This window comes from Mugil cephalus, chromosome 16 (assembly GCF_022458985.1).
Source record: "Mugil cephalus isolate CIBA_MC_2020 chromosome 16, CIBA_Mcephalus_1.1, whole genome shotgun sequence".
Taxonomy (NCBI): domain Eukaryota; kingdom Metazoa; phylum Chordata; class Actinopteri; order Mugiliformes; family Mugilidae; genus Mugil; species Mugil cephalus.
The window spans coordinates 5,739,564-5,767,238 of record NC_061785.1 but is presented as its reverse complement, the minus strand read 5'-3'; the positions used below and the strand labels follow the sequence as shown (position 1 = coordinate 5,767,238).

The following is a 27,675-nucleotide window of genomic DNA, read 5'->3' as shown; positions in this document are numbered from 1 at the left end:
CACCCAGCCATTCTCCACAACTTAACATTTAAATGGGCCTCGTTTACAAGTGGAGCTCCGTGATCACATGGTCTCCACTTTTTTCTTTATTCAAAGAAACTCAACCCCCGGAAACCCGCAGCTCTTCTAGGTTACGTCGACCGTTTGCTACATGTTGTTTGTCACCTCTGCAGAGCGAGGGAGCAGGGAAAGCCGTCCTACTGGCTCTGCTTGATTCCTGCAGGGACTCACCCAGCTGCGCTTTTAACCGGGAACAGATATTTGAACGAAATAAGATGTCGAACAGGAGCTGACAGCGATGAGAGGAGACAGGTAAACGTGCTTTTTGTGACTGTTCCTTTTTCCCATCTTGTTACAGTTTACCTGGATGTTTTTTCACTAATCCCTCCAGCTGTCTCCGTGGTTTTTCCTACCACATGTGTTTCTGTGGCTCTTTCGGTTCCCAGTGCAGAGGGGCACAGAGTGGGGGGTGGGTGGGTGTTTGAGGGGGGGGCTGGACATGTGTGTTTATAATTGGCCCGCCGATGAAGCTGTGTTTCCTGTGTACTGTGCGGGGCAGTGATTTCAGGGGCAGTCTGAAAAAGCAGAGGCTCCTCCTGTTCATCTAAGTGAACAAGAGTTTCATGCGCTGAGCAAAAGAAACCACAGTCGAAAGAGGAATAGACGAGGAGGTGGAGGAGGAGGCCTCCTGCTACACGACTGACTGACTGACTGACTTGTCCTTTCATCTCAAGGATGGACAAAGATGGAGGGAAGCCAAAGACCTTTGTCTCCACCTTCCGGCTGGCCCTAAAGCCCGAGGCTAAGCCGAAACAGAACGGACTCGGTGTAACTAACAGGACGTTTACAGGGAACAACAAACTAAGATTCTTATCTTCAGCAGGTAAAGACCTGAAACATTAACATGCATACTTTTTTTTATTTATTTATTTATTTTAAATTTCAATAAACTGTACAGAAAGAGCAGGAAAACATGCATCACATCCACCAACAGCAGCAGCAGCAGTCGCTCCAGAGTCTCCAGCTTTAGAGGGTTGAAAAGGACTTTAGGGGGGAAACCCGGAAAACAGGAATCAGTTTAAATTTGTGTAGCGGCCCCCCTGCTTCTTTGCTTCCTGGCAAACTGATTATGCGCGTAGCAAAATAGTCTGTGTTATTCTCAGGCAGCTTCACCGTGAATGTGACCAGTCAGAGCAAACTGAGCCAGAAAGAAACAAGAATTGAAAATTGAAAGAAAGATTGAAAAAGTTACAGATATAGAAAAAGAAAATCAAGGGGTACCTAAGAAAGAAAGTTAGAAATACAGATAAAGACTAAAACCGTTTGTGTTATTATTATTCAGGCAGCTTCACCGTGAATGTAACCAGTCAGTGCCTTTACATGCAGCTTAATGGAGCTATGCTCGAAATGCTACTTTCTGAATACAGTCCTTGTCTCGGTTTACATGCAACAGAGAAAATCGAATAACTGACTGGAACATGTCCTCCCCCTCCTCCTACGATACGTGTCTTGTCTGCGGGTTAATACCTATTACGTCATATAATAAACAAGAGTCGTTCATGCAGCAGACCGACATTTCAAACAACAACAAGACGGACAATAGATCAGCTTTTTAATCTGTGCGCTACTTATAGTGCAGATAAGCTATGCACTATTCCTCAGGCGGTTCTTCTACCGGCTCTGTTTACCTCCTTCTTTTGCGACCGGCCTTTTTGGATGTTTTTATTCTGGGGTAATTCGCCAGCACAGCAGTTGTGGAGCATGCGCACATGCGTTGTCTAGTTAAAGTCCGATTAAGGCGTTTACATGAAAGAAAATCGATTTCCAATCACATTATCTGGGTGTCTTAGTCAGATAAGGAAAACTGTGATTTTAGTTGGATTAACATCTTTACATGCACTTGAGTTGTCCGGTTAAAGTCGGGTTAAGGCAATAATTCGTCTTATTCACCTGCATGTAAACGAGTCACATCAAACTGAAAAGAAAGAAATTATCACAAGAAGGAAAGAATTCAAAAGGATTCAAAATATCCCTAATACAGAAAGAAACAAATTCAAAAAGTTACAAATACAGAAAGAATGACAGAAAAATTAAAAGCTGTTTCTAAATAAACAGAAATTAGAATTGAAGGAAAGATTGAAAAAAGTTACAGATATCGAAAAAAGAAAGAAAGAAAGCTATAAAGATAAACACTGGAACTCTTATTGTTCTTCACGATAAATAAACCAGTCAGATAGAAAGAAAGAAAGAAAGAAAGAAAGAAAGAAAGAAAGAAAGAAAGAAAGTTACCAAAAGAAGGATTCAAAGGGTCTCTAATACAGAAAGAAATAAGATTCACAGAGTTACAAATGCAGAAAGAATGACAGAAACATCAAAACAGTTTCTAAAATAGAAACTAGAATTGAAAATAGAAGGAAAGATTGAAAAAGTTACAAATATAGAAAAAAAAGATTCAAGAAAGAAAGTTAGAAATACAGATAAAGACTAAAACTGTCTAGAGTTGACTCAAATTGTCCCAAATATAGAAAGAATTTAGAGAAGCTACAAAGAAAAAAAACGCTATGCTGATGATGTAACAGTTTCCCTCAGACAGTTTCAGTCACCCCCCTCCACCGCCGCCACCATCTACACACTCTCACACAGCTCGATGGCATTCCACCGTCCACTGGTGACCACCCACTGCCCACCCCGCTGGGCATTCCAGCGCTAAAACACACATGTGCAAACAAACACACAAGAAATGTGGAAACACTTAAAACATGCCACATTCTTCTCTAGAAGCATTAATGGAGCTGTGGCCCCTGGAGAAAAAAAACAACAACGTTTAAATACAATTAGGTCATGATTCTGGGTTTTGGATAAGGCCACTCAACCCATTGTCCTCCCTGTTAAGATGCCAAACAGACACAAGTTCAGATCCCGGAGGTGCCTTGCATCAAAGAGCCATTCAGGGGCCGTGGAGCCAGAGCAGGAGCCGGAGCCGGACGTGATGCTTCTTGTGGAGGTGTTATCGGAGCAGCTCAACCCCCCAGCGTTTCCTGCAAACACAATGGTGAGTGTAAGCACAAGAGAGGACAGTGGTGGAGTTCGTCAGCGGGATTTCAACATTTGTCAATTCCCATAAAAGTTTCTGCTTGATATTGTGATATTAAGGAGCATTCGAGTGTGATGTAACTGAGCGAAGGGCGCCGTCTGGGGCTTTGAGAATAATGCAGGGAAACAGTGCAGCAAAGCATTAAACAGAATTCAATTGTTGATAGTAAAGTTGATTTGCTGTTTTCCGTGTAAACAGCAGAAGCAAAGGAAATTCCCAGAAGGAGCCAGCGCGAGCTGCACGGAGACGTCGCGGTCAAAGCTGTGTCACGGGAAAACAATGAATTGTCCTCAAAGCCCGGGGGGGAAACCCGACACAGAGAAGACGAGGACAGAGGTAGAGTATTCACCTATGAAAAAAAAATAATCATCTTCCTTATTCCTTATTCCCATGAGTCAGCACATCTGCATGAATAATTATTAGTAACAGTGCTCATCATAATAGAGGGCGTGGCCTCGATCATTCACGGTGACGAGAATCATGTGTTGTGTGGTTTATAAAAATAGGTTAGTGTTGCTTTTGAATTTCAATTTATCGACAGCACATAGGCTACCTGAGCACTGGAAAGTACACAGATTAGCCATAACATTATGACCCAATACTGTGGAGGCCAGGTCAACACCTTGTACTCATTCATAGGCAAATACCCTGCATAGTTCATAGACTGTAATAAGAACATTTTGTAAACAATAATAATAATAATAATAATAATAATAATAATAATAATAAATTAAGTGATTAAGTAATTACCAGATCACGGACTTTTACTTTCAGTTCTTCTTTGACGAGTGCACTTTTTCGCGCATTTGTGGAAGGCGCGGTTATTTCACCTAGCAACAACAAATACTACTTTCTGATTGGCTGATTGGTCGCTGACTGAAGCGGAGCAGCGTACCTTCGCCTCGTCCATTCACAGACTACTACTGTCTTTTTAAAGTTTGATAAATATGTGTGTGAACTTACTGAAATGCGTGTGACTTGAGATCCCTGTGCTTTTGTGTCAGGCTGCATCCGTCAAGGAGTGTCATTACAATGAGGTGGGCGGGGGCAGGTCCAAAAGTTTCCCAGCAGAATGTTGATTCGTCACAAGATATTCGACGTTATTTACTCCTTTATCCGTTCAGTGGTCATAATGTTGTGGCTAATCCGTGTACCTTGAACTTTCTTGACTGCAGTTTTTTTTTTGTTTTGTTTGTTTTGTTTTGTTTAGCCACTGAAACCAAACTTGACTGCTCTCATGTGATTGGTTGCATACCTAGATAAGTCCCCTATCATAAAGCACACCTGCAAGTCCTCCTACTCCTTCAATCTCCACAGACATCAGAGGCATTCACCTTCAAACTAGCGACAAGCAAAGGTGCAAATCAACAGAAACAAGTCAAAAGTGAATTTAGATTTTATTTTTTTCTCTCTGACTGACTCTCAGGGCCTCCTGTGGAGTTCCTGGACCCACCGGAGCAGGTGGAGGTTCGAGTGGGTGAACAGGCCAAGCTGGTTTGTGAGTTCAAGAGCTGCTCCGTCCCCGTGGCCTCCTGCTGGATTTACAACAAAGACAAGGTAAGAAACAACAGTTATATATATTACTTTTGTTTAGATCCACTTCTGTGTATTCTGTTTAAGATCTTGTCGCACACCTCTGCCCGTCTTCATCTCCAGCCGGTAGCAGCAGGTCCACGGATCTCGGTCAGGAGCTCGGAGACGCAGAGCAGCGTGAAGATTTGCGAGGCCGCCCCAGAAGACAAGGGCTCGTACACCGTTGTCGTACGAAACAGAGCTGGATCAGCCCAGCACACGATCTCCCTCAGTGTTATAGGTGAGACTCCGCTTCGTATTTTATGAAACATAGGTATTTGGTACTTCACTCCATGCCCATATCTACAGTAGAAGGCCTATTAATACTACTTGTTGCAGACAGAATTTCTAATAAATCTCTTTGCATTTCCTTGACTTCTCCTCAGACCGTCCCGAGCCTCCAGCGTCCCAGCCCGTCGTTTCCAAGCTGTCCTCCCAGTCCCTGGTCCTCTCCTGGACGGGTCCCAGCTACGACGGAGGCACGGCCGTGTTGGGTTACATCGTAGAGGTCCGTCAAGAAGGCCCAGACCGTCCTACCGGCTGGACTGAATTGATAACCCGCTGCAAGAACACGTCCTACCACGTCCGCTCGGGCCTGGAGCCTCAGGGCCAGTACCGGTTCCGCGTCAGGGCGTACAACTCGGCAGGGACCAGCGAGCCGAGCAGGGAGTCCGACTGCGTCAAGATGGCAACTGGAAGTAGGTGCTTGCAGAATTTGTCTTACTTGTGGTTGCGTCTCCCGTGAGAGCATGTGTCAACTCTGTGTATTTGTGCGTTTTAAGAGGAAAAGAAAGAAGAGCCGGAGTCGTACGTCACCGTGACCATTGACACCAAACATAAAGTCAAGGACCACTACACCGTGCACGAGAAGCTGGGAGTGTAAGCGTTTTAAATCAAACCATACAAGGGGGGAAAGAAAAGCTTAGAAAAACCATCAGAGAAATTTTAATGCCTCCTCTTCAAATTTTCAGAGGAAAATTCGGCCAGGTGTTCCGGCTGACCCACAGGGAGACGGGCGAGGTGTGCGCAGGGAAGTTCTACCGAGCCCGGACCTCCAAGGAGAAGACGGCGGCTCGCAAGGAGATCGAGATCATGAACAAGCTTCACCACCCGAAACTGGTCCAGAGCCTGGCTGCCTACGACACCCGGTCAGAGTTGGTCATGGTCATGGAGTAGTAAGTGAACATTTTTACAATGCACTTGGTGGCTCTGCCATTGTAAATTACACCAATCAGCCACAACATTATGACCACTGGCAGGAGTAGTAGTAAACGCCATCCACCATCTTGTGACAATTCAGTGTTCTGCTGGGAAACTTTTGGACCTGGTATTCATTCATGTGGATGTTACTTAGACATGTAGCACCCACCTAAACCACCTAGAGTTTATCACAGCTGATCACATTATGGCTGTTTTCAGGCCTAAAATCAACATGGCCGCCTATAACGAATCACCACATGGCATTTTTATGGAAAGATTTTTCTAAATATTGTTTATACAGTTGAGTAAATTGAAAGTTATTTATAGATATATTGTAGTGACACTGCTGACATGCAATAAATCCACACTTGACACACACTTGACTCACAAACCAAACTCCAGTGCATATTTCCCTGCACAAACTTGGAACAGTTCATGCTGCTTTGTGCTGCTTAATTTTGTCTTTTTTATATATACTGTGTGTATATATATATATATATATATATATATATATACTTTAGTATCTATATATCATAGTTACAATGGGTAACAGTCCGGGTCCTGAGTGTGCAGTTTTGTTCCATCTCATTTTGTGTGGTTGCGAATGACAAATAAAAATCCTTGAATGCTAAGAAAGAGGAGGAAGAACAAACCTCGGAGCAGGTTGTGTGATTTGGATTTAACACACCTTCCTTGAGAGGTGGAATGTAGTAATGTGGGTGTAATGAGTAACTTGGCTGAAAGTGAATGCTCGGACACAACTGGAATTTGTTGTTTTCTATATGAAATTTGATATTTTGCCAAAAAAAGGAAATATCCGTTGTGATCATCTCAACTTAACTAAAGGAAAACGATCGAAACAAAATTTGAATGAGCTCATTTTATTATTTTTTAGCTAATTAGATTGTATACAACATAAAAAAATGTATGCAAGATATAGCCCATGGACTTCAAAATGACTGGCCTCCAAATTCACTACACAAAGGCCCGTCCCCTCAACCCATAGGACCCCCACTGACACTAAACTGTTTCAAGAACGTCACAGGACACAATATTAGGAAGGTGGTCATAATGTTTTGCCTGATCGGTATGTGCCACCAGGCAACACTTACGGTTGCTATGGAGTCAACTGAAACCATCCAACTGATAAAATAAAGAGTCCCTTCATGGGCACATACCATGTGTGTAGTCAAACTTGGACCTGCCCTGATCTGGTTCCTGGTCTTCCCAGCATCGCAGGCGGGGAGCTCTTCGAACGCATCGTGGACGAGAGCTTCGAGCACACGGAGCCCACCAGCGCCCGCTACATGCAGCAGCTCCTGGAGGGCATGCAGTACGTCCACAAGCAGAACATCGTCCACCTGGACCTCAAACCGGAGAACATCGTGTGCGTGGACACGACCGGCACGCGGATCAAGATCATCGACTTCGGCTTGGCCAGTGAGCTGGGTGAGTCTGCAGGAATGCGCGGCACAAAGACTGAAGTTGTTCTTGAAGGGGTCGTCGGCTTTGATGTAGTGCAGATGTGCAATACGCGTCCAATTCGGCCGCCTTCAGCTTTGACTCCACGACCTCTCACTGAGTTAGTTCTGTTAGGTTCGACTTGATGTAAATATTTCTCAGTGTGAGTTTACCATAAACCACAGATCTGTCAACAGGGACAGGAACCCTTCTCCTTCCTGTTTGTGCCAAAGATAATATCAGGGAGTGCTGAAATTCCAAGAGGTCCACTATGCCCATTGCCTAATCTCTAAATAGAAAACCATCTCGCTGCTATCTCGTATCAACAAAGCTATTAAAGGATGTAGTTCAAGCTGAAAATGTGACGCTCCAGTCCAGACGCAGCATCCCCAGACTGGGCAGTCGACATATTTAGACGCCTGTAAACAGGTTAATGCGCTCGAAGAAATGCCAAACATTCATTGTTTTTTTTTTTTTGTTTGTTTGTTTTCTTAGAGGAGGGTAAACCTCTCATGGTGATGCACGGCACGCCGGAGTTCGTGGCCCCCGAGGTGATCAACTATGAGCCCGTGGGTCTGGAGACGGACATGTGGAGCATCGGAGTTATCTGCTTCATTTTGTGAGTTGGACCGTATTGACTTTGGTTGCAGCTAAAGCCACGGATTGAGACTTGGGGTGGGTGCGCATCTCGGGAAGCTTAGGCTCCTTGTCCCCTAGTTCCTGTAATGGTGGTTGGAAGAGGGAGAAAAGAAACAGGAAGGATGTGGAGGAAAGGATGTGACATGGTCTTCAAATCGTATCAGATGCTTGATGGATTTTATCTTTTCCTTTAATTCAAAACGTGAAACTTAGTATAATCTACTTGGATAATTCAGTGATTCAAATGTAGAGAGCTGAATATTAAAAAAATCTTTCCAAATATTCTGAACAGCTCAACAAATAGAGACTTGGCGCCCTCTGCTGGTGATGTCTAGGCATGACTGCAGCTCCTACGCTTCAAATTAATAAACTTTTACCCAAATATTGTGTAGGTCTTCCTTGTGCCAAAACATTCATCAGAGCATGGACATGGCCTTTCTGAGGGTGTCCTGTGTCGTCTGGTAGCAGAGCGTTGTTAGTGTCATTGCTGTGGGGTGGCGAGGGGGAGTGTGGGTGGTTGGGGGGTGTATGAGGACATGTGCAGAGTGATAACACTTGTTAAGGAAGCTTGTTTGAGCCCGCGCTCCTTGTGTTTTGTGATCCAGGCTCAGTGGAGAATCCCCTTTCCAGGGAAACAGCGATGCCGAGACTCTGAGTCTTGTGACTGCCGCCCGCTTCGAGTTTGACGAAGAGAGTTTCGAGGACATCTCGGATCAAGCTAAAGCCTTCATCAGCTCCCTGCTGAAGAAAGACCGGAGGTAGGTCTCCTCTGTTCTACAGTGAGAAAGTTCCTCTGTTTGAATAAAGTCTTTAACAAGTGCGGGTAGTGACACCTGTGATTCCTTAACTCTTCTCTCCAGGGGGAGGTTGTCTTGCATCGAGGCCCTTGCCCACCCCTGGATGGCCTCTTTTACCCCTCTAAACCGCAGACCCACCAAGTCCCTCAAGAAGGAGAAGATGAGGCGCTTTCTGGCCAAGCGCAAGTGGAAGGTAACGCAGCGTTAGGCTGATGAATAATTTCCCCTTTTAATTGCACGGCCGCGTACGGACCCGGAGCTCTGTCATGACTGCGGTTTGTCATCCACTCTCAGAAAACTGGCAAGGCTGTTCTGGCCCTGCAGCGGATGGCTAACCTCTCCAGCAGGCCAGAGTCTCCTGGCAGCTCCTCAGAGGGTAAGGAGACGAACACACGTCCGCTCTGTCCTCCTACGTCCTGGACATGAATGCGTACGGCGCGAGGGTGACTCACAGTTTCAGATTGTCACTTCAAGTTTGCCCTTTTGTGATCAGGAAAGCCTCGTTTCTGTTTCATTCATCATCATCATCTTCTTCTTCTTCTTCTTCTGTTTCCATCTCTCTCATCCAGAGCCAGGCTGGAGCCAGAAGGCAGAGGAGGCCATCCAGTCCCTGGACAAGCAGCTCCAGATGGAGCCTCGCTTCCAGCGGGCCCTGAGGGACACCACTCTCCCGAAAGGAGCCACCGCTCAGCTGACATGCCTCATCAGCGGTGAGTGACGAGACCGGGGATGCATTGTTGTTAAAGCCAAACCTCGTCGCTTTGTTTTTGCAGTAGACTTGAAATTCAAATTCAGAAAACTTTATTTATCACAGACAAGTATGATACGGTTGGGTTCATGTCCAGTCTCATTTACTGTCTCGATCCCAGGTTACCCGCAGCCACAGGTGAAGTGGCTTCAGAACGAGAAGCCGATGTCCGCGTCGCGCCGAGTGACCGTGGAGCAGCGTGAAGACGGCCTCTGTTCTCTGGTTGTGGCTGATTTGCAGCCTTCGGACTCTGGGGTTTACGTGTGCAGAGCCAGAAACAAGCTGGGGGAGGCGATGTGCTCCGCCAAACTCACGGTGAAGCCGTAGGGGAAGAAAATGGACCCACCGTAACGATTGTTCCTGCTTCTGAAAAGGGGCCAATTTGAATTCCTCACGTCGGTTCGTGGATGGACAATCATTCACATGGTTTCAAGGTGGCAATGGTGTGTTTTTTATAAGAGAAACCGTGAAGTTCGGACTACACAGAACACAGCGGGTTCGCCATCAGTTTGTAGTGCACTTAATGAATATGTAAAGCGTTTAGCATGTTGGTGCACGAGGTGACGCGTCACGTGAAAACTTAATGTTTTGCACATTTTATATATTTTTTCAATGCAAAAATAAAGGCTGAATTTAAAGGAATGTTTTAAAATGAATGTGTGGGACCAAAATCAAGTGGGAAAAGGAGGGAGTCGGTTTAAGTCTTTTAATTTAATTGCCAATATATATATATATAAAGACGTCCACATGCAAGTGAATTAAAAGACACCAGTAACTGACTTATGATGATGTTGGTGGAGCTAAAACAACAGACGGGATGTCGTCCTTCCTGTCAGAACATTGACTTATAACCCCATGACTTTGGGTTTACTCTCCTCAATACCCAGCAGGCTTTTACCAAATATGTCCAAAAACCAATATTCAAATATTCTTTTTTTTTTTTTTTTTGCACTTATAAAATGTTCATTTCAAAACCAATAGATTTTTTTTTTTTTGCCTACTAGTCAGATTCACTAAACTGCCGCACTATAACATTTCCCATAATTCACTCAAATACCTTGATTTACCTCTTACTGATATATTTTTTACAGTACCCTCATCAAACTATTATCTATTGCACATATTCCTGCACTACAATGCCCTTTATTTAGTATTTATACTCATTAGTTCATATATTCTCCAAATCCTGAAAAACCCACGTCTAAAATTATTTAAATCTATGATTTAATGACAGAGTTGCGTCTCGAGGAAACGCTTATATCATTTATAAGTAGAAGACACGGAAAGGAGACAGAACTTTTTGCTGAGAGGGATTAGAGTGTTAATATCGTCTTGAATTGCTGTTCGTCTTTTGCCAGACCTACAGCTCTCGGTTAAAGACAACGCTTTATTAATCCCAGGGAGGAATTCTAGATCGAGAAGTGTTTTCCGCCCTCCATTCGTCTTTCAACTAAACATCTCTGAAAACAAAACTAGACTTTAAAAACCTGTGGAAAGTCAGTCAGGCACTGGTCAAAGAAGTGAGGGAGCTTGGCGTCACTTCGTTCTAAGGCTTAACGTAGATCAGTCACTTGTGCGCACGACGTCCGCGCGGCCGACGTTTCCTGGTTCTGTGCGCTCGGCCGGTTCGACGCGGCGACTACTGTCCTTCTGGCCTCTGTTGGATTCTCTTTTGAAGGAGATTCCAAGCTTTCAATACCTTTTAAAATATTAAAAAGACGACGGTTAATTGGCACTAAAAATACACACAGAAACGTGGACGCTGCGCTGGTGGACGTGTCTGACCTGTTTCCGAGTGACCTCCGGCTCCCACAGCGTGCTGAGCACCACGTTAGCGTGCTCCACTTGCTTGGAGCTGGACCACTGACTCTGCAGCCGGCGCAGGGCGTCCTCCGTTGTGACTCCGTCCCGCTCTGTTATTCTCGACACTGCCTGAGAGGTGAAGAGGAAGGTCAGGGGCTTCACATTTTGAGTCTGTCCAAATAGGGGAATGGACCGTCTGAGCTATCCCTCTATGCTGATTGGTTCTGAGCTGGTCACGTGTTTCGTTGGCGCCTTGTTAGATGCATCTAACCAATATTCACCCATAGAGAAGTGGCAATAACAGAGAATAAAACTGGATTAAAAGTTAAAATCTGCCACAGTCTACAGCTCCAGCACAGGATCAGGAAAACACGGAGGAAACTCCACCGTTTCCCCAGTGAACAAAAACAAGAGAAAGTCATGGGAGCAGAAGAATAAAAGGAAGAACTGGAGGTCAACTGATTTCTCCCTGTTTAAACTTTAAACAGCGACGGATAAACACGGAGACTGAGGAGGAGGAGGTAAACACAGCTGATGAGGTGATTGGGCTACAAAGGACGTCGGCAATAACATTTATAGGCTCGTTAATGGTGAAAACAAGACATTTATTTCAACATAGCACATCCGCCCCATAGAGATACACTGTAGAATCTTCCCACGGCTCTGGCATTTTGTTATCATTGGCGCCCTCTGGTGGGAGCACACAAGAACTAATACAGATATGACAATGCGTGTACACTAAACGATGTTTCCACAGTTTCCAACTCATGTTATACAGAAAAAAGCCAAAAGATTAACATGTATTAGTCACTTTTCTTAACATTATTTCACCGTGTTCTGAACCCACTCATTAAGAGGGTGTTTTCCTCAAAGCCACTGTAGCTAATGTGTTTGTCCCACTAAGGATTACAAACCAAACATGTTACCTCCTCCTCAGGGATGACGGTGACCCAGACCTCGTGGACCAGGTCTGTCCAGCCGGCCTCCAGGAGAACGGCCGCATCCACCACACAAACCTGTTTTCCTGCAAAGAATCACACTACGTTACAGTGTTTAAGCATTTATATTATATTACAGAATAGAGGAGAACAGAACGCATTTAAATTTGTGTTGCATTCCTTTTGGCTGCTTCGTTTATCTGTTAATCTTAACTGCTCCGCTCACTTGCTAACTACTTTTTAAATGTTTAACTCACTAAATCTAAATTGCTGCATAATTTCCTCCACATAAACTGGAATGTAGCATTGCAGGATTCAAGTAGAAGCTATTTATTTAGTTTTATCAACCACATCAACAGTTAATAGTGGGGATGAATGAGTTAGAAGTGCAGAGAACATAAGGAGACGTTTTAAAATACTTTAATGTGAACATCAGATTGATATAACTCAGTACCTTCCTCTCTGGCTTGGCTGATTCTGTTCTTCACCATAAGTGCAATCTCAGGCCACACGATGTCCGTTAGAGCTTTTAGTCGCTCCTGCGCGAAGAAACACAGCATCTGTGTTACATTTCTGATTTGCAGTGTAATAACATGTTGTGTTACATTCACAATGCTCCAATTACCTGGTTCCCAAAAACTTTTCTTCCTAATGCGCGTCTGTTGATGGTCTTATCTTCATTCAGGAGATCTGAAAGTCACAAAAGCACAACTCATCATTGCACATACAGGGTATGTTTTATCACATACACCAATCAGGCGTAACATTATGACCACCTTCCTTATATTGTGCATGTGCCTCCAAAACAGTTGTGACTCATCAGAGAACGGACATGGGCCTTCTGAGGGTGTCGTGGTCATAATGTTGTGGCTGATCTGTGTACATTGACATTTACTTGAAAACATGAAGGATGTAGAGAAGCATACAAGCGTACAACTTCATATTTCTGTCTTTTAACCTCTTGAGACCTGAACTGTTGTTCACTATGCATCTCTAAATTCTCTTTATTTAGGATCAGCAGGACCTAAGAACTATAAAAACTAAGCATCATCTTTGAGCAGGAAGTAATTTTTGGAAAAAAATGATGTCCTCATGTGTGGACACCGGGATTAAGTCATATAATAATAATAATATTAGGAATAATATATCAATGTTATAATAAAGGCACCAATATGTAACAAAATATAAAACTGTCAATTCTCATATTTGAACATTTCTGTGCAAAAGCAGAATTGCACATAATGAATTCCCAACGTCCTCAATCGAGTACTTGATAATAATTAGCGAAGCTATAACTTGTTGTTATAGATGGAATTTGCATGTTACATTAAACTAGGAAAGCAAAACAGCATAAAATAAACACGTTTCAACTGTAAAATTTGATCAGGTTTTGAACCTTGTCCACTTTTGTTTCTAGTTATGAAGATAAAAGTTCAAATGAAGCAGAATAATCTGCCACAAACCTGAAACTTAACGTCCCCATATGAGGACGCAGGGTCTCAGGAGGTTAAATATGGCACATCAACACCAATAACAGGAGTTTCATGTGTGTAATCTTTGTACTCCTCCTTCAGAGTTCATCATCTTCTATATCTGGTTTACTGTAGTACAATGTCTCACTATCAAATGCACATCAAAGCAAAGTCAAATGTTGGACTAACGGCATTTGGAAAATGATGTAAATAAACTGTAAGAAAAAAAACACCTTAAGGGGTATTCTGAATCTGCTGTCGAGGCAAATTCACACGTTAGTTGGAAGACGGACTCCTTAAAGACATTTTATTAAGAACTCGGAAACGTTATTAGTTATTAGTCTTTGGACGGATCAACAGCTTTGAAGCCAGGAGCAAACTGTCACCTTACATCAAATTCTAATCGTTGACGTCAGAGAAATCATAATTTAGGACCTTTAAGACACCCAAAGGTGAATCATGCAGTTTAATTTCCTCAAGAGCAAACACAAAAACATTTCCGAGAGGTTTAAATGTTTCCCCACCTGACCCAAACTCCTGGAGCACTTTGTGATGAGCGGCGGAGTCCGGCTGGTACACGTCATGACCCAGTTTGTCGCAGTCGATCCGAACGGCGCCGAGCGCCTCCAGCTGCCTGGCGATGGAGCTCTTCCCGCTGCCGCTGCCTCCCGTCAGTCCGATCACATAGGGGAGAGGAGGGAGGTGGGACGTGTCCTGGCACAGAATAAAATGGGACATTAAAAAAAAAAAAGAAAATGACAAAACCGCTCAGTATTGGAAAAATAATAACAAATAATCCGGCCTCAAGATTTAATGGACGACGACAGGCTCTGGAAAGTGATACAACAAGTCAGGACTGATCAGATCTTTAGAAACACAGTCTGTTTGGTGCCTGAATGTCAAATAAACTAAAGGCTCATTAGAGGTGCTGTGGGATATAGACGCTGTAACCTATGAATGAAGCCAATAATGCAGTAATATCTGGCGCCTAAGGGTAAACTTTATAAATTATATATATATGTTTTTTTCCCCAACATATATGATACATACAAACATTTACATACATACAAACACCCACTATTAAAACCTCAGGGTAAAGAAAATGACACTAAATTAAATTAAATAATAATAAAATAAATGAAAATTAATAAAATTTCCATCAATTAAATCAAAAAGCCTAAAATAGAATAAATTTTGAACAATATTAGTTATAACAATTCATTGAATTTTTGCACTGCCTTATTAAACTACCTCACTGTATAATCTGAGCAATTATATTACCAATTTTGTTTTGCATTTTTTTCCCATAGAAAGGCCTTATTTTTCTCTTTTCTACTATATATTTTGTTTTTCAGAGTGCTCTTATTTTTTGTATATTCCTTCAAACTTGACCTTTGTATATATTCTTGTCTAATTCCACGCTACTGTGACAAGAAAATTTCCCATACGTGGGATAAAATAGCAATGTCTTATGTCTTAAACCTAACAAAAATTAGATCACTCCGACTTAAAATGTAATGTAATGTAAATGCAATTCTTCTGTTACAGGGAACTTTAAAGAAAAGACATTTTCTACATTATATTGTAGAACAACTGATTTTCCAATTAAATATTTAAGAATCCAAAGACAGATTGTTACAGACTGACCCTTGTTATAAAAAGCTCTGCTCCTCTTCTCTAACCTGGTTTAATGTTTTATTCCAGCAGGTGAAAAAAAAAAAAAAGAAAGAAAAAAGCCTTCAGAGAACAATCAGACTTCCTTTATCGCGACCAGAGCTTCTCTAACACTTGAAAAGGAATTTCATGAAACAAATATGAGCTGACCTTTTATTAATGTCTTTTTGTTCACCAGGTCAATAAAACGGTATCAGGTGTTCCCCTTATAGACATACCTTTACACGACAAAAAAATAAATAAATAATTGAATGAAAAGTTGTGTATGATGCTGCACCTTTCACGAGAGCATGACCCCGATAATAAACCCTAATTCTGAAAATAATGATGGTTGATAAGAAGCATTTGCAGCTATTTACAGCAATTTCCAGTTTCCGCTGTTGCCCCTCCCAGTATCACTACTTTGTTTCTTGCAGGAAAAGCCCAAGTCCAAGAAATCTGTCTTTAAAAAGGAGCTGCAGGTCCTTACTTTAGGTGGGGAGAGGAGGGTGCCCAGCAGTCGAGAGCGCAGACTGGAGGAGCTGATCTTCTCCTCCTCCGTCTCAGTGTGGTGGGCGTCCTTCAGCAGCTGGATCTCATGGAGGACAAGAACTGGAAGTCCCTGTTTGATAAAGCAGACGACATTTATAATATGTTGTTTAATCCGAGCAGGATTTTAAACTAATCCACTGTGGGGAAAAAAAAAAAAAAAGCCACCCAGTAAGTGTTAAACCAGTTAACGAACATGGTGCATTTCCTGTGACAGCTTAATAATACAAGTCAACTGTGAAGCAATAGTCAATAGTCGCTGAACTAATCAACTATCATCTGATAAGAACCCGTCATATCCGCATATCTGACATTATAGCAGCAGTATCTTAATACAGCAAAAACTCACAACAGGCACTTAGTTCACTATTATACAAATACTGAATATATTCAAATACTTTCACCAGTGAGTCATGAGTCTTGTTCAGACTTGGTACGAACATGAAACTGGAGACGTCTGGAGCATCTGAGGTCTGACGCTTCGCTGCTTCTACGGCTAAAGTTCTAATCTGACTGACTGACTTAATTATTGTGCTTATTTTACACAGTGGGTGGTGATGGGACTGGGTGAAAGATCTTTGCTCTTTATTACATCACTTTCTATGCAGTGTATGAATGTTCACTGTTTTATTCTGACAATGACAATAAAAAGATTGACTGACTGACCTTTGTGCAAGTCTCTTAACTAACATGATACTAAATAAATAAACAGATAATAAATATGTGTTCACAATTTCTACCATGTTACCATGCACACGCAGAACGAACAGCAATGTTCATGGTTCTGAAACAACGGTAGACAGCAATGCATTTATTTGAGACAATATTCTGCTGCACTTTAAATGATGGTGGTGTTTATTTGCACTGAACTGACATGAAATCACATGTGGGGAATTTAATACTACTTTCAGAACCAGGATGCATGTTGACACCATGTCTGAACAGAGGTGTATGTGGGTAACATATGCAACAGGTGAACACAACTAATCTCTGCAGGTTTGCCACTTCAATGCACATTTGTGATTGATAGGAGCACAAGGTTATTTTGATAATATTACATTTCAACTTGTGTAATTTTAAAACCTCAAAGCACTGAAGGTTAATTTCACACATGTAAACCACTGGTCAAAAGTTTTAGAACAGCATCAGTATCCTCTGGTATAGTTGGTCTGGGTTTCATCCTACAGCAACAAAACTTTAGTCCAAGCTGTAGCAGAACTACCTCAGGATAAAAACAAGATGGAAAGCTTGAAATATTGAGTGGACTAATTGGATTGATTCCATTTAACTTCAGTTGTTTATTTGGTCTGTGCTTTAATTTCAGAGTGAAATGAGACACTGAACTGCATGCATTTCAATAAAAAAGAAAGAAAGAAAGAAAGAAATATTAGAGAGTACGGCAGCGTAGTTAATGTCACAACTCACATTCTCAGCTCGTTTCTTGTTGACGGCCTCGCCTCCTTTTCTAGTCTCCTCGCTGACCACAATGCACTGCAGCAGGGGGTCAGTGATGGACACGCCGAAGGGGTCGTCCAGAGGCACGATCTCCACCTGCAGAGAAGGTTTGACGTCTTGTAGGAACTCCTGTAGTTTCTGGACCCGCAGAGAGTACGGCTCAATCAGCTCCTTTAGCACCTTCTCTAAAAACGGGAAGAAAACGGCTCCTGGTTGTTTTCACAGATCGGACACGAAAGCTTTTTCCTAAATGCTGGAAAATCGACTACTCACTTTTGAGCATTGCTTGATCGCACACGCCAATGAGGAACCGTCTACTGGCCAGCAGGCAGGAGATGTTGAGCAGCGTCTTGTGGGCCCCGTGGAGCCGATCGAACGTCCCCCCCACCACCACGTCGCCGTAGGTCTCCAAGCACTCCGCCTTTTCCTCGGGGTCGCTCAGCTCGTCCTGCTTCTCCTGCAGCTTCAGCTGCGGGTGAAGCAGCACCGGCTGCAGGCTGGGGCTGCACACGTAGCAGTGGCCGGCGTACTTCTGCAGACACTGCGTGACCTGATGGGACTGGCCCGGTTCCTGCAGGGCAAAGTCCGTCAGCACCACCTCCGGGGAGTGAGTCAGGCGCTGCGGCGTCGGAAAGGGGCCGTTCGGAGCCGCGTTCCCGCTGCAGGCCCCCGACTGAGGGCACACGTTGGTGAGCAGGACCCGGACGTCCAGGTGGCCGCACACGTCCGCGGCGTTGCTGTAAAGGCGGGTGATGAGCGTGGACAGGTCGACGGCGGGCGGGATGAAAACGGGCCGGGGCTGGCTCCCGCCTCCCAGGTTCAGCCCGGGGTGGAGGTGGACATACAGCGTGCGCTCCACGAGCTGGGAGGCCGAGCTGAGCACCGGGGCGATGCGCAAGGGGAGGGTGTGGAGGGGGGACGTCAGCACAAGGATGCCCGTGCTGAACATGGACATGTTACCCGTCGATGTCGCTGGGGCTTGGAAGAGGTGTAGGGTGCGTACACTGAAAGGAAAGGAAAATGAAGGACAGTTATAAGGGATAGAGGATGTGAAGAGAAAATTCAACCTCGGCTTGTGGTCACTTCTCTGTGAAACTAGAGGAAATACACAGAAGGGACGGTTATTCTGCTCTGAATCGCCATAGTGTCCAACCGTAGGGAACAATCGGGGAATGTCTGAATCACAGATCTCTATGGCGCCTCTGTCACAAACGTCTACAGATTTCAACTGCAGGGAGGGCAGGGTTTCTGCAGGGGTTGAACGAGTTAGATTTAAGACTTTTTAAGAAAATCAGAGACCCATAATTACTTCTAAAACAACTAAATTTATTGTCATTCAACTATAGACTCAGGACGTCCCTGGGGTGGGCTCCACTAACGAGGAACAGGAATGGGCCATACTGCAAATGCAAGGATTTAGGACCTGCTTAAATGTAATTTAAGACCAAAAAGGCAAAATTCTCACAGTGGGATTATCAAATATTAAGACTCCATGGAAACCCTGTAAAGGAATGATTTACAAGCTCAGACAAGAGCACTGTCATTTAAATAGTGATGTTGCAACAACATTTGTTAACAGTTAAGAAAAAAAACAGTGATATTTTAACCAAGTGTCATGGAGTCACTGGTCGCATGAAATGAACTGTCGCTCTCTAATATAAATTGTGCGAACAGTTTCATTTATTATAGCATCAGCAACAGCATCGTCTATTCCTCCTGGGGTTTAACGTACGTATAACACACACGTAAACATTCCCACTTACACATAACAAACATACAATTACACATGCAAAAAACTAAACAACAATAGCTCCCTTATTAATACATAAAACACAGTAATGGCCATCTCTTAACAGACATTACAGATTTACAAATCCTTTAACTCACTTCCCACACTCCAGTTTCATCCCACGCTTCAGTACAACCTTAAATAATGTAATACTGTCACATTTATAACATAATTTACAATCTGAAACAGTAGCATAGCAGGTTAGATAGCTAACAGCTGGGCTACGACAGCGACGCCAGGAAATAGTAGCAAGAAAAGCTAAAAAAAAAAAAAAACAACAACAACAAGAATGTATCGCTGTGTTCTGACAACACGGGAGATAAAAAAAACTCTACAGCTTCATACCTGGGTTCAGAAAAATGTAAAGCGACGTAAAGAAACGATGAATGGAGCAGAAGAGAAGCGCAGCCGTTCACATATTTACAAAGTAAAGTAAACCTTTCCTGTACGCAGCACCAGCCGCACACGTGAACAGGATTGGACGATCACGTGACAGGTGGCGCGCATGCTGATTGGCTGAGGGAAACGTACGGGGAAACACACGGGAAACGTTATTATTAGATTAAGAGAGATACACCAATCAGGCATAACATTATGACCACCTCCTGAGTGTATCCTAATGACTTTGAATTTTACTTCGAATTTACCGGGATTTTGTTTTATGCTCAAAATGGATTATCAATAACTTTCTTAATCACTTAAATCTTTCTTTTGGCGCCATGATCAGGTTTAACATTAATACTATCTATCTATCTATCTATCTATCTATCTATCTATCTATCTATCTATCTATCTATCTATCTATCTACACCAATCAGGCATAACATTATGACCACCTCCTAAGTGTATCCTGATGACTTTGAATTTTACTTCAAATTTACTGTGATTTTTTTATGCTCAAGATGGATTATCAATAACTTTCTTAATCACTTAAATCTTTCTTTTGGCTAATTAATACTATCTATCTATCTACACCAATCAGGCATAATATTATGACCACCTTACTAATGTAGGTCTCCCTTTTGCGTCCAAAAGTCAGACAGATAATGGACATTAATGTCTAAGTAACATCCAAACCAATGCCAGGTCCAAAAGTTTCCCACCAATTGTATTGTGACATGATGGTCATTTATTTATTACTACCTGTCAGTGGTTTTAATGTTGTGGCAGACTGGTGTATATATGAATATTTATGCAGCTTCTTGGGGATTGATGTAAAAGACGTGTGTGTTCCACCTCCCCGTGCAGAGAAGGCTTCTCCAATTAGACATAGACGTCTTCCTTTACTCCTCTCTCAAATCATCTCTCTTCCTCTGGCTAAAACGTGGAATGTTGTTGCGTTGAGTGACAGAGTGTATTTTTTTCTTTGTGCTTTAGGTGTAGGTGGACAGCTGAATCCTTTCCTGACGAGCTGGTTCTCCTGCGCTGTTGAGCCATGCGTTTGTAAAGAAGAAGTTGTTTTTTGTTTCCCCTGGTGTACAGTCGTGGGCCAAAAGTTTTGACAATGACACAAACATTAAATTTCGCAAAGTCTGCTGCCTCATTTTTTTTATGATGGCAATTCACATACTCCATTATTTAATTGCAAAGTCCCGCTTTGCCATGAAAATGAACTTAATCCCCCCCAGAAAAAACATTTCCACTGCATTTCAGCCCTGCCACAAAAGAACCAACTGACAGCGTGTGTGCTGACAAGATAAAGGCTGGAGATCACTCCGTCATGCTGATTGAGTTAAAATTACAAACCGTAAGCTTTTAAAGGAGGGCGGTGCTTGAAACCATTGTTCTTCCTCTGTTAATCCAAAAGGCGTTGAATGAAGGTAACTGGACTTGTAGAATTTCTTGAAGCTGTTTCGCCACTCATCCGAGTAGCTTCTTCAGATCTGAGCGACTAGTGGGAAGTTGAGGTTTAAATAGGAAAAACTCTGTGGGCAAAACCCATCGGAAACTTGCTTCATCAGATACTGGTGCCACTAACTTCCTCTATGAACCATGGTTACCTGCAAGGAAATGCGTGCAGTGCATAAAAAGGGCTTCTCAAGCAAGTAAGATTGCATAAATTTCTTCAAGGAGAGAGGTTCAATTGTGTCAGGACTGTCTCCTAAACTTGATTCAGCTGCAGAATCGGGGCACCACCAATGGCAGCAGGCAGGTGTGAGTGCATCTTCTGGAAGGTTGACCTGGTGTCAAGAAGGGCAGCAGAGAAGCCACTTCTCTCCAGGAAAAACATCATGGACAGACTGATATTCTGCAAAAGGAACACTGGACTGGACTAGACTGCTGAGGACCGGAGTAAAGTAACTTTCCCTTTCCGATTGTTTGGGGCATCTGGAAAAAAAGCTTGTCTGGAGAAGAACAGACCAGCGCTGTCATCAGTCCTGTGTCATGCCAACAGCAAAGCACAGAACAAGTCTGGACATTCCTCCCTGCACTTAATTGCATTGACTACATCAGTCTGTTATTCTCGGGCTGTTAATAGACACTAGTCATGCGAGCGACGCTGTTGAGCAACACCCACGGATTTAAACCCACCAGTCCTGTAGAATAGAGGAAGCTGCTTGGATGAAATGTCTTCAGTAAAGTCCAGTTGCCCAATCTTGCGTTAACTGAAAACACCAGTGAGACTGAAATAGTTCCAGAGATTTTATCCCCGGCACATGAACACATCAGAATTTACCATTTCCAGGTATTCAAGGTGTAAGTTTATACAAGAGAAAAATTAAAGCATTGATAATCGAGTTGTCCAGATTTGACACAAATTTAGATTTTTGCTTCTTTAAAGCTGATTTAAACTCCTCTTTAGTCCTGAATGTGGATCAAGACTGAAAACGTTTAAGGAGGAATGGCATTCAAATGCCTCACTTATGATTAACGGTTAAAAAAACAACACAGCCAGAAGTTAAGGAGTTTAATGTGAACACTAAAACAATACTGAAAACCGCAGAACTCATTGTGTTGCAAACTGGACATAAATGTATTTTTTTTTATAAATGTCTCTCTTTCACTGAAAGCATGACTGTCACTATATTGTACAAACCAGTGTTTTACCTTAAGCCCAAGGCACTTCAGAAATTAAAACATCCTTTATGGGAGTTACAAAGACTTACAACAACAGCTACTGCAGAAGAATTTTTAATTTTCAGTTCATGGTTTGAGGCCAACGATTTATTTGTTTATTTTTTTTTTTACAAAAATAATAAAAAGGAATTAAGTGTTTATCTCCATACTGTAGAAAGAGTTGCATGGTGAAGCCCCGGGGGTTAGCTGGGCAGAGGCGTTGCATAAGTAGCAAAAAACAGGATATCGACACAAAAATAAAAACAACAAATTCAAGTAAAAAGTCATGTCATCTTAACGTTAAAGCCCAGCGGCGATCCTTCAAAACTAAGACTCTGGTTGGGTTCTACTTTTGGTCAGAGGAATCCAGCTGAGCCCAGTCCCTCCCATGAACTCTGTTAAGTCCTCCTCAAGACGTGCAACAGCAAAGTGAGACTCGGAAAAACTATGAAATCTTAATCAAAGTAGGAAATTCCTTTAAGGTGAGCCTGCAGCTTCAGGCCGTGACATCTTCAGTGGACGTATTTGTTAATGACCACGGTTCGGTTCACCTTCCCCGCTCGACACATATTAATTAATTCACTTTCTTGTCGCTGGTCCCGTCACTGGCGGCTGTGTCGTAATGGCACTTCTCCACGCATCGCCTCGGGAACCACCCCCTAATACGATCGCCAGCTAGAAGCCAACGTGGAAAGAAGAGGCGTTTAGGGACTTGTTACGATAAATTTGATGAAAGTAAAAAGTAATCTCACCTCTCATTTGTTCTTCGGTTAAAACTTTGTCTCCATACATCCACCATCTGAAGAGAAATAAAGTGTTCGTGCTAATTAATCTGAAGGGTCATTACCCAGACTCCATTATCACAGTTTCTAAGTGGGTGAACGTACTTGGTGCCACGAGTGGCCAGGATGGTGTCGCCCTTGTTGAGGGGGATCCTGGGCTCCTCGGTGCAGGGGGTTCTGAAAAAGGTTTGGATGCCTTTGCTGAGAGGGCAGCAAGCTCCATTATAATCCTCTATCGCCCGATACTGGACCTGCTGGTCAAGAGAAACGACACGTCTGGTTATTCTACTAATCTGAAGAGTAGAAGTTTAAAGAGATTCAAAACTAATCTACAGCGCATCTCCGTTATAACTCTCAGTCTGTTTTCTGATATTTGAGGACAACAGTGGGCGTTTTCATTCCTATTCCAACACAAACCCACATAAAGCACAAAAGCTGGCTTCATGGGGGTGGATGAGTTAATGTTTTTCATTAATAACTGCACAATGCTGAATCAGTACTTGATGCACAACAAATTAGAAAATAAAAACTGCACCTCAGAGACTCCGACGTAGCCTACACTTCCAAACGAAAGCTACATTTTTCTTCTCTTTTTTTTAACTGAAATGCATCATGCCCACGATGGGAAACTTTAATGTTGCCCACACTACAAGATTTGAAAATAATGGGGCATCACACACTACAGAATATCATTAAAGTTATTGTGCCAGGGGGAGAAATCTCGGAGCAATGCACCACCTAACGAGATCTCATGGGGAAGCGGATGTAAACAAAAAGACAGTGGTTTAACATTTTGCTGTAACTTTGTTACACAGAGCAAAAACAAAAAGCAGCTAAGCGAGCCTGGGTGAGACGACATGACTTCACCGTTCACTGAGAACTGGGGGTGAAACTTTAACTTGTTGTCAGTCGTAAAACTCAACTATTTTTGCCTTATGATGCAGTCATGAGGCCGGAGATGATGCAGTAGTGGAAACTGTATGAAATAGATATTATTCTTATCCAAGCAAGAAAAATATAATGTTGAATGATAAATATAAGAATAATAATATAAATACAGAGCAATATCTCATAATGATATGTTTATTTAAACTCTATTGTCTTACTTACAGTCTTATTATTCCTCCTTTTTCTATAGAATTCTGTATTTGTATATTTATACTGTGGTTTATTGAAGCATTTCTGATTCTTATTCTGATTAAATCTTACAAGCTGTCCACTGATAAAAACCTGAAAACTACTCTTGCCGCCATGACACAATACACTCGGCAGGTACTTACACTTCTCACTCGTTTATCAGCTTTCTGCTTCAGTTGCTCAATCTGTTTAAAAAAAAAAAAAGAAGAAGAAGACAAGTAATTTAAGTCAGCTGGCACAAAATAAATATATTATATGTTGTAATAGTTCACATGCAAACAACTCAGCCAACAACAACCTACAGTTAAGGTGTGCTGGTGACACTTGGGATGGACTGGCCATTCGATACCGTCACCTTTGGGCGTCCCTGACCACGTGAAGACTTGCTTGAAATTCAGCCAGCGGCCGCCGAGGTCGTACGGGAAGATAAACTCCTCCCCGGTTTGGTAGTGCTGTATTCGGTCTTTGGCCTGATGCAACAGACAAAGGAAATGGTAGTATATGTATATGTGTGTGTATGCGTGTGCGGGGTGCCTGGTGCTGTAATCAGTACAGTACACGACATCCCAGATTTTTCATTGCAGATCAAACAATAATGATAAAAAAATAATCATCTTAAATTACATTAATAACGCAAAACAAAGTCACTGAAAACCACAAAGAAAATCTGACCTTTTCCTCAATCCATGACTCGATTGAGGTCTTATTTCGAAGGATGACTTTCATCTGAAAAGGACAAACAACTGCTTTATTGTTTGTGTGATTTAAGTCTGGTTTAATTAATGTGTGTAATTTTTACTATTTTGGTGGATTGTACAATTGTATAAGTATTTTTTTCCTTTTTGTGCCATGTTCTGTCTCTTCATTAATTTCACTCATATCTAGACTGTGTTTACATTTACCTTTGTTAAAGTAAATACATTAGAAGGAACACGGATTAGTGCTGCTTACCTGTATGAAGAAAAGCATACCGACTGCAATAGTGGTACCCAGTGCTAAGCCTAAGGCAAAAAGCGTGGCAGCAAAGGCGGGCACGCTGAAGGGCATGAGAGGCTGGACCTGACGCACAGCACTCATGTCAATCTTGACTGTACTCCAGCCAAACGATATCTGCAGCGAGGGAAGAGAAAGCACCACGACGAGAAGGTTGAGCACTCTTGACTTTAGCTTCAGTAACGGGCCGACGGTAATGGTGAGCACCGAGGTGAGATGATCACTCACCCTCTCATACAGCTGTGTGTACATGGTCATGATGAAAATGATAGCAGCGTGCGAGCAACCCAGCGGAGCCAGCAGCAGGAAGCTGGTGAAGTAGGCGTGGTTCAAGTGGCCGCAGCAGTTGTTGATCCAAGGGCAATGGTGGTCCATTTTCATCACACACCTAAGGGAGGGGAGGCAGAGGAGGAGAGGAGTGCTGGGGGAATTGACTGGTTGTTTGGGAGGACATAGAGCAACAGGTTGATCAGCATGCCGCAGTGCATTCACATTTTCTGAGGCTCACAAGCCGTGGATACAAGCGTTACAGATATGTAAAAGAGACACATCAAGAAATGCATGTGTGGGAAAACACCACCTCGTCTCTGAGCTCTTTCATTTTCTCAGTATTTCAGTTGCATCTAACACAGAAAACACAACTCCTGCTTTGCTCATAAATATAATTACCTGTTACACTTTCGACAGTGGTGGGACCTGGGGGCCTTGTAGCCTTGGCACACTCTGCAGTACTGCAGATACCTACTCTCTTGTTGATTCTCCTGTTTTCGAATAAACAAATAGGTCCGATGCCTGAAGTTCCTTTATCATGATTAAATGGTTTCACAATATTATCTCAACAAACAACGGTGAAAAGAAAAGGTGGTATACGTACGGGTTTCCAGCCGAGAGGAATGTATCCAGGTCCAACAAACATGGCGTTGAAGTAGTTGTAGAGAATGAGAACAGTCCAGTTGATGAGCATTATGAAGTTAATGCTGCCCCCTGTTGTATCTAACGGCCAATACCATATAATTGAGTCCAGAATTGCCATGGTGGAGCATATAGCAATGACAGACAGGGCTATGACTGGACCCCAGTGGCACAATCTTCGAACCTCACGGAGGTTCTGAAACGTCACAAACGTTGACAGGAAATTCATTTTTTTTTTTTTAACACAGATTAAGCAGTAGTATTTTGGCTGTTGAGTTCCTGAAATATAGCGACCGACGTTCAGTGTGTTACTTTTCCCCTTTGCTATCTTGCAAAGTCAGTGGTGCAGATGATGCACATATTTTTCCCCGTCTTCTGAGCACCAAGCGACTGTCCCGGTCTTGAGTCACTGGGGCTTTCCGTGTCCCGTTCTTCCTCGGCCTGACAAAGAGCAGCATCCTCTCCCGCCGATCTTTCGAAGCACGCTATCCTCGTGACAGACACAAATGTCCCATCTGAGAGAGAAAGAGCGAAATTAAAGGACAGCCGCACGTGCTGCAAACTTTTCACTTGTTTTTTAACCTTTAACTGCAAAATACTGGCTGTGGCTGCAGTCACGCGATGCCTGCTCTTGCTTTTATGCGGGTGGCTGTTATATTTGTCAGCTCTCACGAGCCTGTATTTATATCCACGCAAAACAAGAGATCATTTCTCTATACACAAAGGTGGTGACTCATCCGTGACATTTGTGTCTGCTCTTGGATAGATCACTGTCATGGTTACGCACATTTTATTAATGTAGCATGCATAATGTTATAATAAATGCTCTTATTTCTACAGAAGTATGCATTTTCTTCTGCACTTGTTTCATTATATTTTATTTCTCTCCTAGATGGTTATCTATTATTGCCTTGCAGTGTTACTGGCACGTTTTTTAACAAATTAATTTAATCAACCCAACACATTAAAAGAAAGCACAATAGATGTAACATATAAAACCACATTTATGTGAATTGTGATGTACATTATATTTAAATAAAGACAGAGCCACAGCATGTACTCAACACCAACTAATTAGCTCATGTTACCGAGCTAGCTACTTCGCACCAAATAAATAAATAAAAGAAACATTGCATGCAACCCCTCAGGCATTTATATATATATCGGTCACAAATCACACTTATTTTTTTAAAAAAACATACATATATTTGAGGCTAACGTATTCTCTAGGCTAAAAATATGTATTTGGGTTTAGCCATGAGCTGATAGCAATTCTAGCTTTTACGTCAGCATCAACAAGAATATGAGGCTGCACTACTACCACAAGACGAAAAAAAGAGGAAACACAGATTTAAAGATTTAACAAATGCTTTTTGACACACGCATATTCGTAGGTTTTAAGAATAAAGGCAAAAGCTGTCACTTTAAATCACAAACCTGGCCACTTCCTTGATTTTTTTCCTCCAATTTCTCCCGTGTACAGAGAGGAACCTTCCCCATGGTGTCTCAGGAACTGTTATCCGTCACGACTTGTGAAGGCCTTTTTTATTACGAGCTGTTCGTTACTAAAACGTTTTTTAAGAAAAGGCTGCAGGAAATATTAACGTGTTCACGCTCGGCAGAA

The 27,675-nt window shown here is 42.6% G+C and overlaps 3 protein-coding genes across 4 annotated transcripts; 1 reads left to right on the top strand and 2 right to left on the bottom strand.

Moving 5' to 3' along the window:
* Window positions 1-143: 143 nt before the first annotated feature.
* Window positions 144-10,149, top strand: LOC125022708 (myosin light chain kinase, smooth muscle-like). Its single transcript, XM_047609589.1, has 16 exons — window positions 144-312; window positions 735-883; window positions 2,894-3,052; window positions 3,293-3,430; window positions 4,521-4,651; window positions 4,751-4,907; window positions 5,053-5,364; window positions 5,449-5,545; window positions 5,638-5,841; window positions 7,098-7,315; window positions 7,823-7,946; window positions 8,572-8,724; window positions 8,827-8,956; window positions 9,058-9,139; window positions 9,333-9,473; window positions 9,633-10,149. The coding sequence occupies exons 1-16, from the start codon at window positions 299-301 to the stop codon at window positions 9,836-9,838; spliced, it is 2,415 nt and encodes an 804-aa protein (XP_047465545.1). The 5' UTR covers window positions 144-298; the 3' UTR covers window positions 9,839-10,149.
* Window positions 10,150-10,202: 53 nt separating this feature from the next.
* On the bottom strand, window positions 10,203-19,655 carry coasy (CoA synthase). The gene is made up of 10 exons (XM_047609590.1): window positions 19,516-19,655; window positions 17,655-18,385; window positions 17,352-17,566; window positions 15,868-15,999; window positions 14,249-14,438; window positions 12,878-12,942; window positions 12,707-12,791; window positions 12,241-12,338; window positions 11,297-11,443; window positions 10,203-11,210 (listed from the first exon to the last, which is right to left on the bottom strand). Exons 2-10 carry the CDS (start codon window positions 18,334-18,336, stop codon window positions 11,151-11,153), a joined length of 1,674 nt encoding a protein of 557 aa, XP_047465546.1. The 5' UTR covers window positions 18,337-18,385; window positions 19,516-19,655; the 3' UTR covers window positions 10,203-11,150.
* A 2,409-nt stretch (window positions 19,656-22,064) lies between these two features.
* zdhhc6 (zinc finger DHHC-type palmitoyltransferase 6) lies at window positions 22,065-27,648 on the bottom strand. 2 transcript variants are annotated; one of them, XM_047608248.1, is made up of 11 exons: window positions 27,489-27,648; window positions 26,014-26,566; window positions 25,809-25,900; window positions 25,368-25,527; window positions 25,098-25,256; window positions 24,819-24,872; window positions 24,449-24,616; window positions 24,290-24,331; window positions 23,115-23,260; window positions 22,980-23,026; window positions 22,065-22,902 (listed from the first exon to the last, which is right to left on the bottom strand). In XM_047608248.1, exons 2-11 carry the CDS (start codon window positions 26,278-26,280, stop codon window positions 22,802-22,804), a joined length of 1,236 nt encoding a protein of 411 aa, XP_047464204.1. In that variant the 5' UTR covers window positions 26,281-26,566; window positions 27,489-27,648; the 3' UTR covers window positions 22,065-22,801. The 2 variants fall into 2 exon arrangements, with proteins under 2 accessions (XP_047464204.1, XP_047464203.1); XM_047608247.1 differs by having other exon boundaries at window positions 23,115-23,263; window positions 27,489-27,646.
* Window positions 27,649-27,675: the final 27 nt, after the last annotated feature.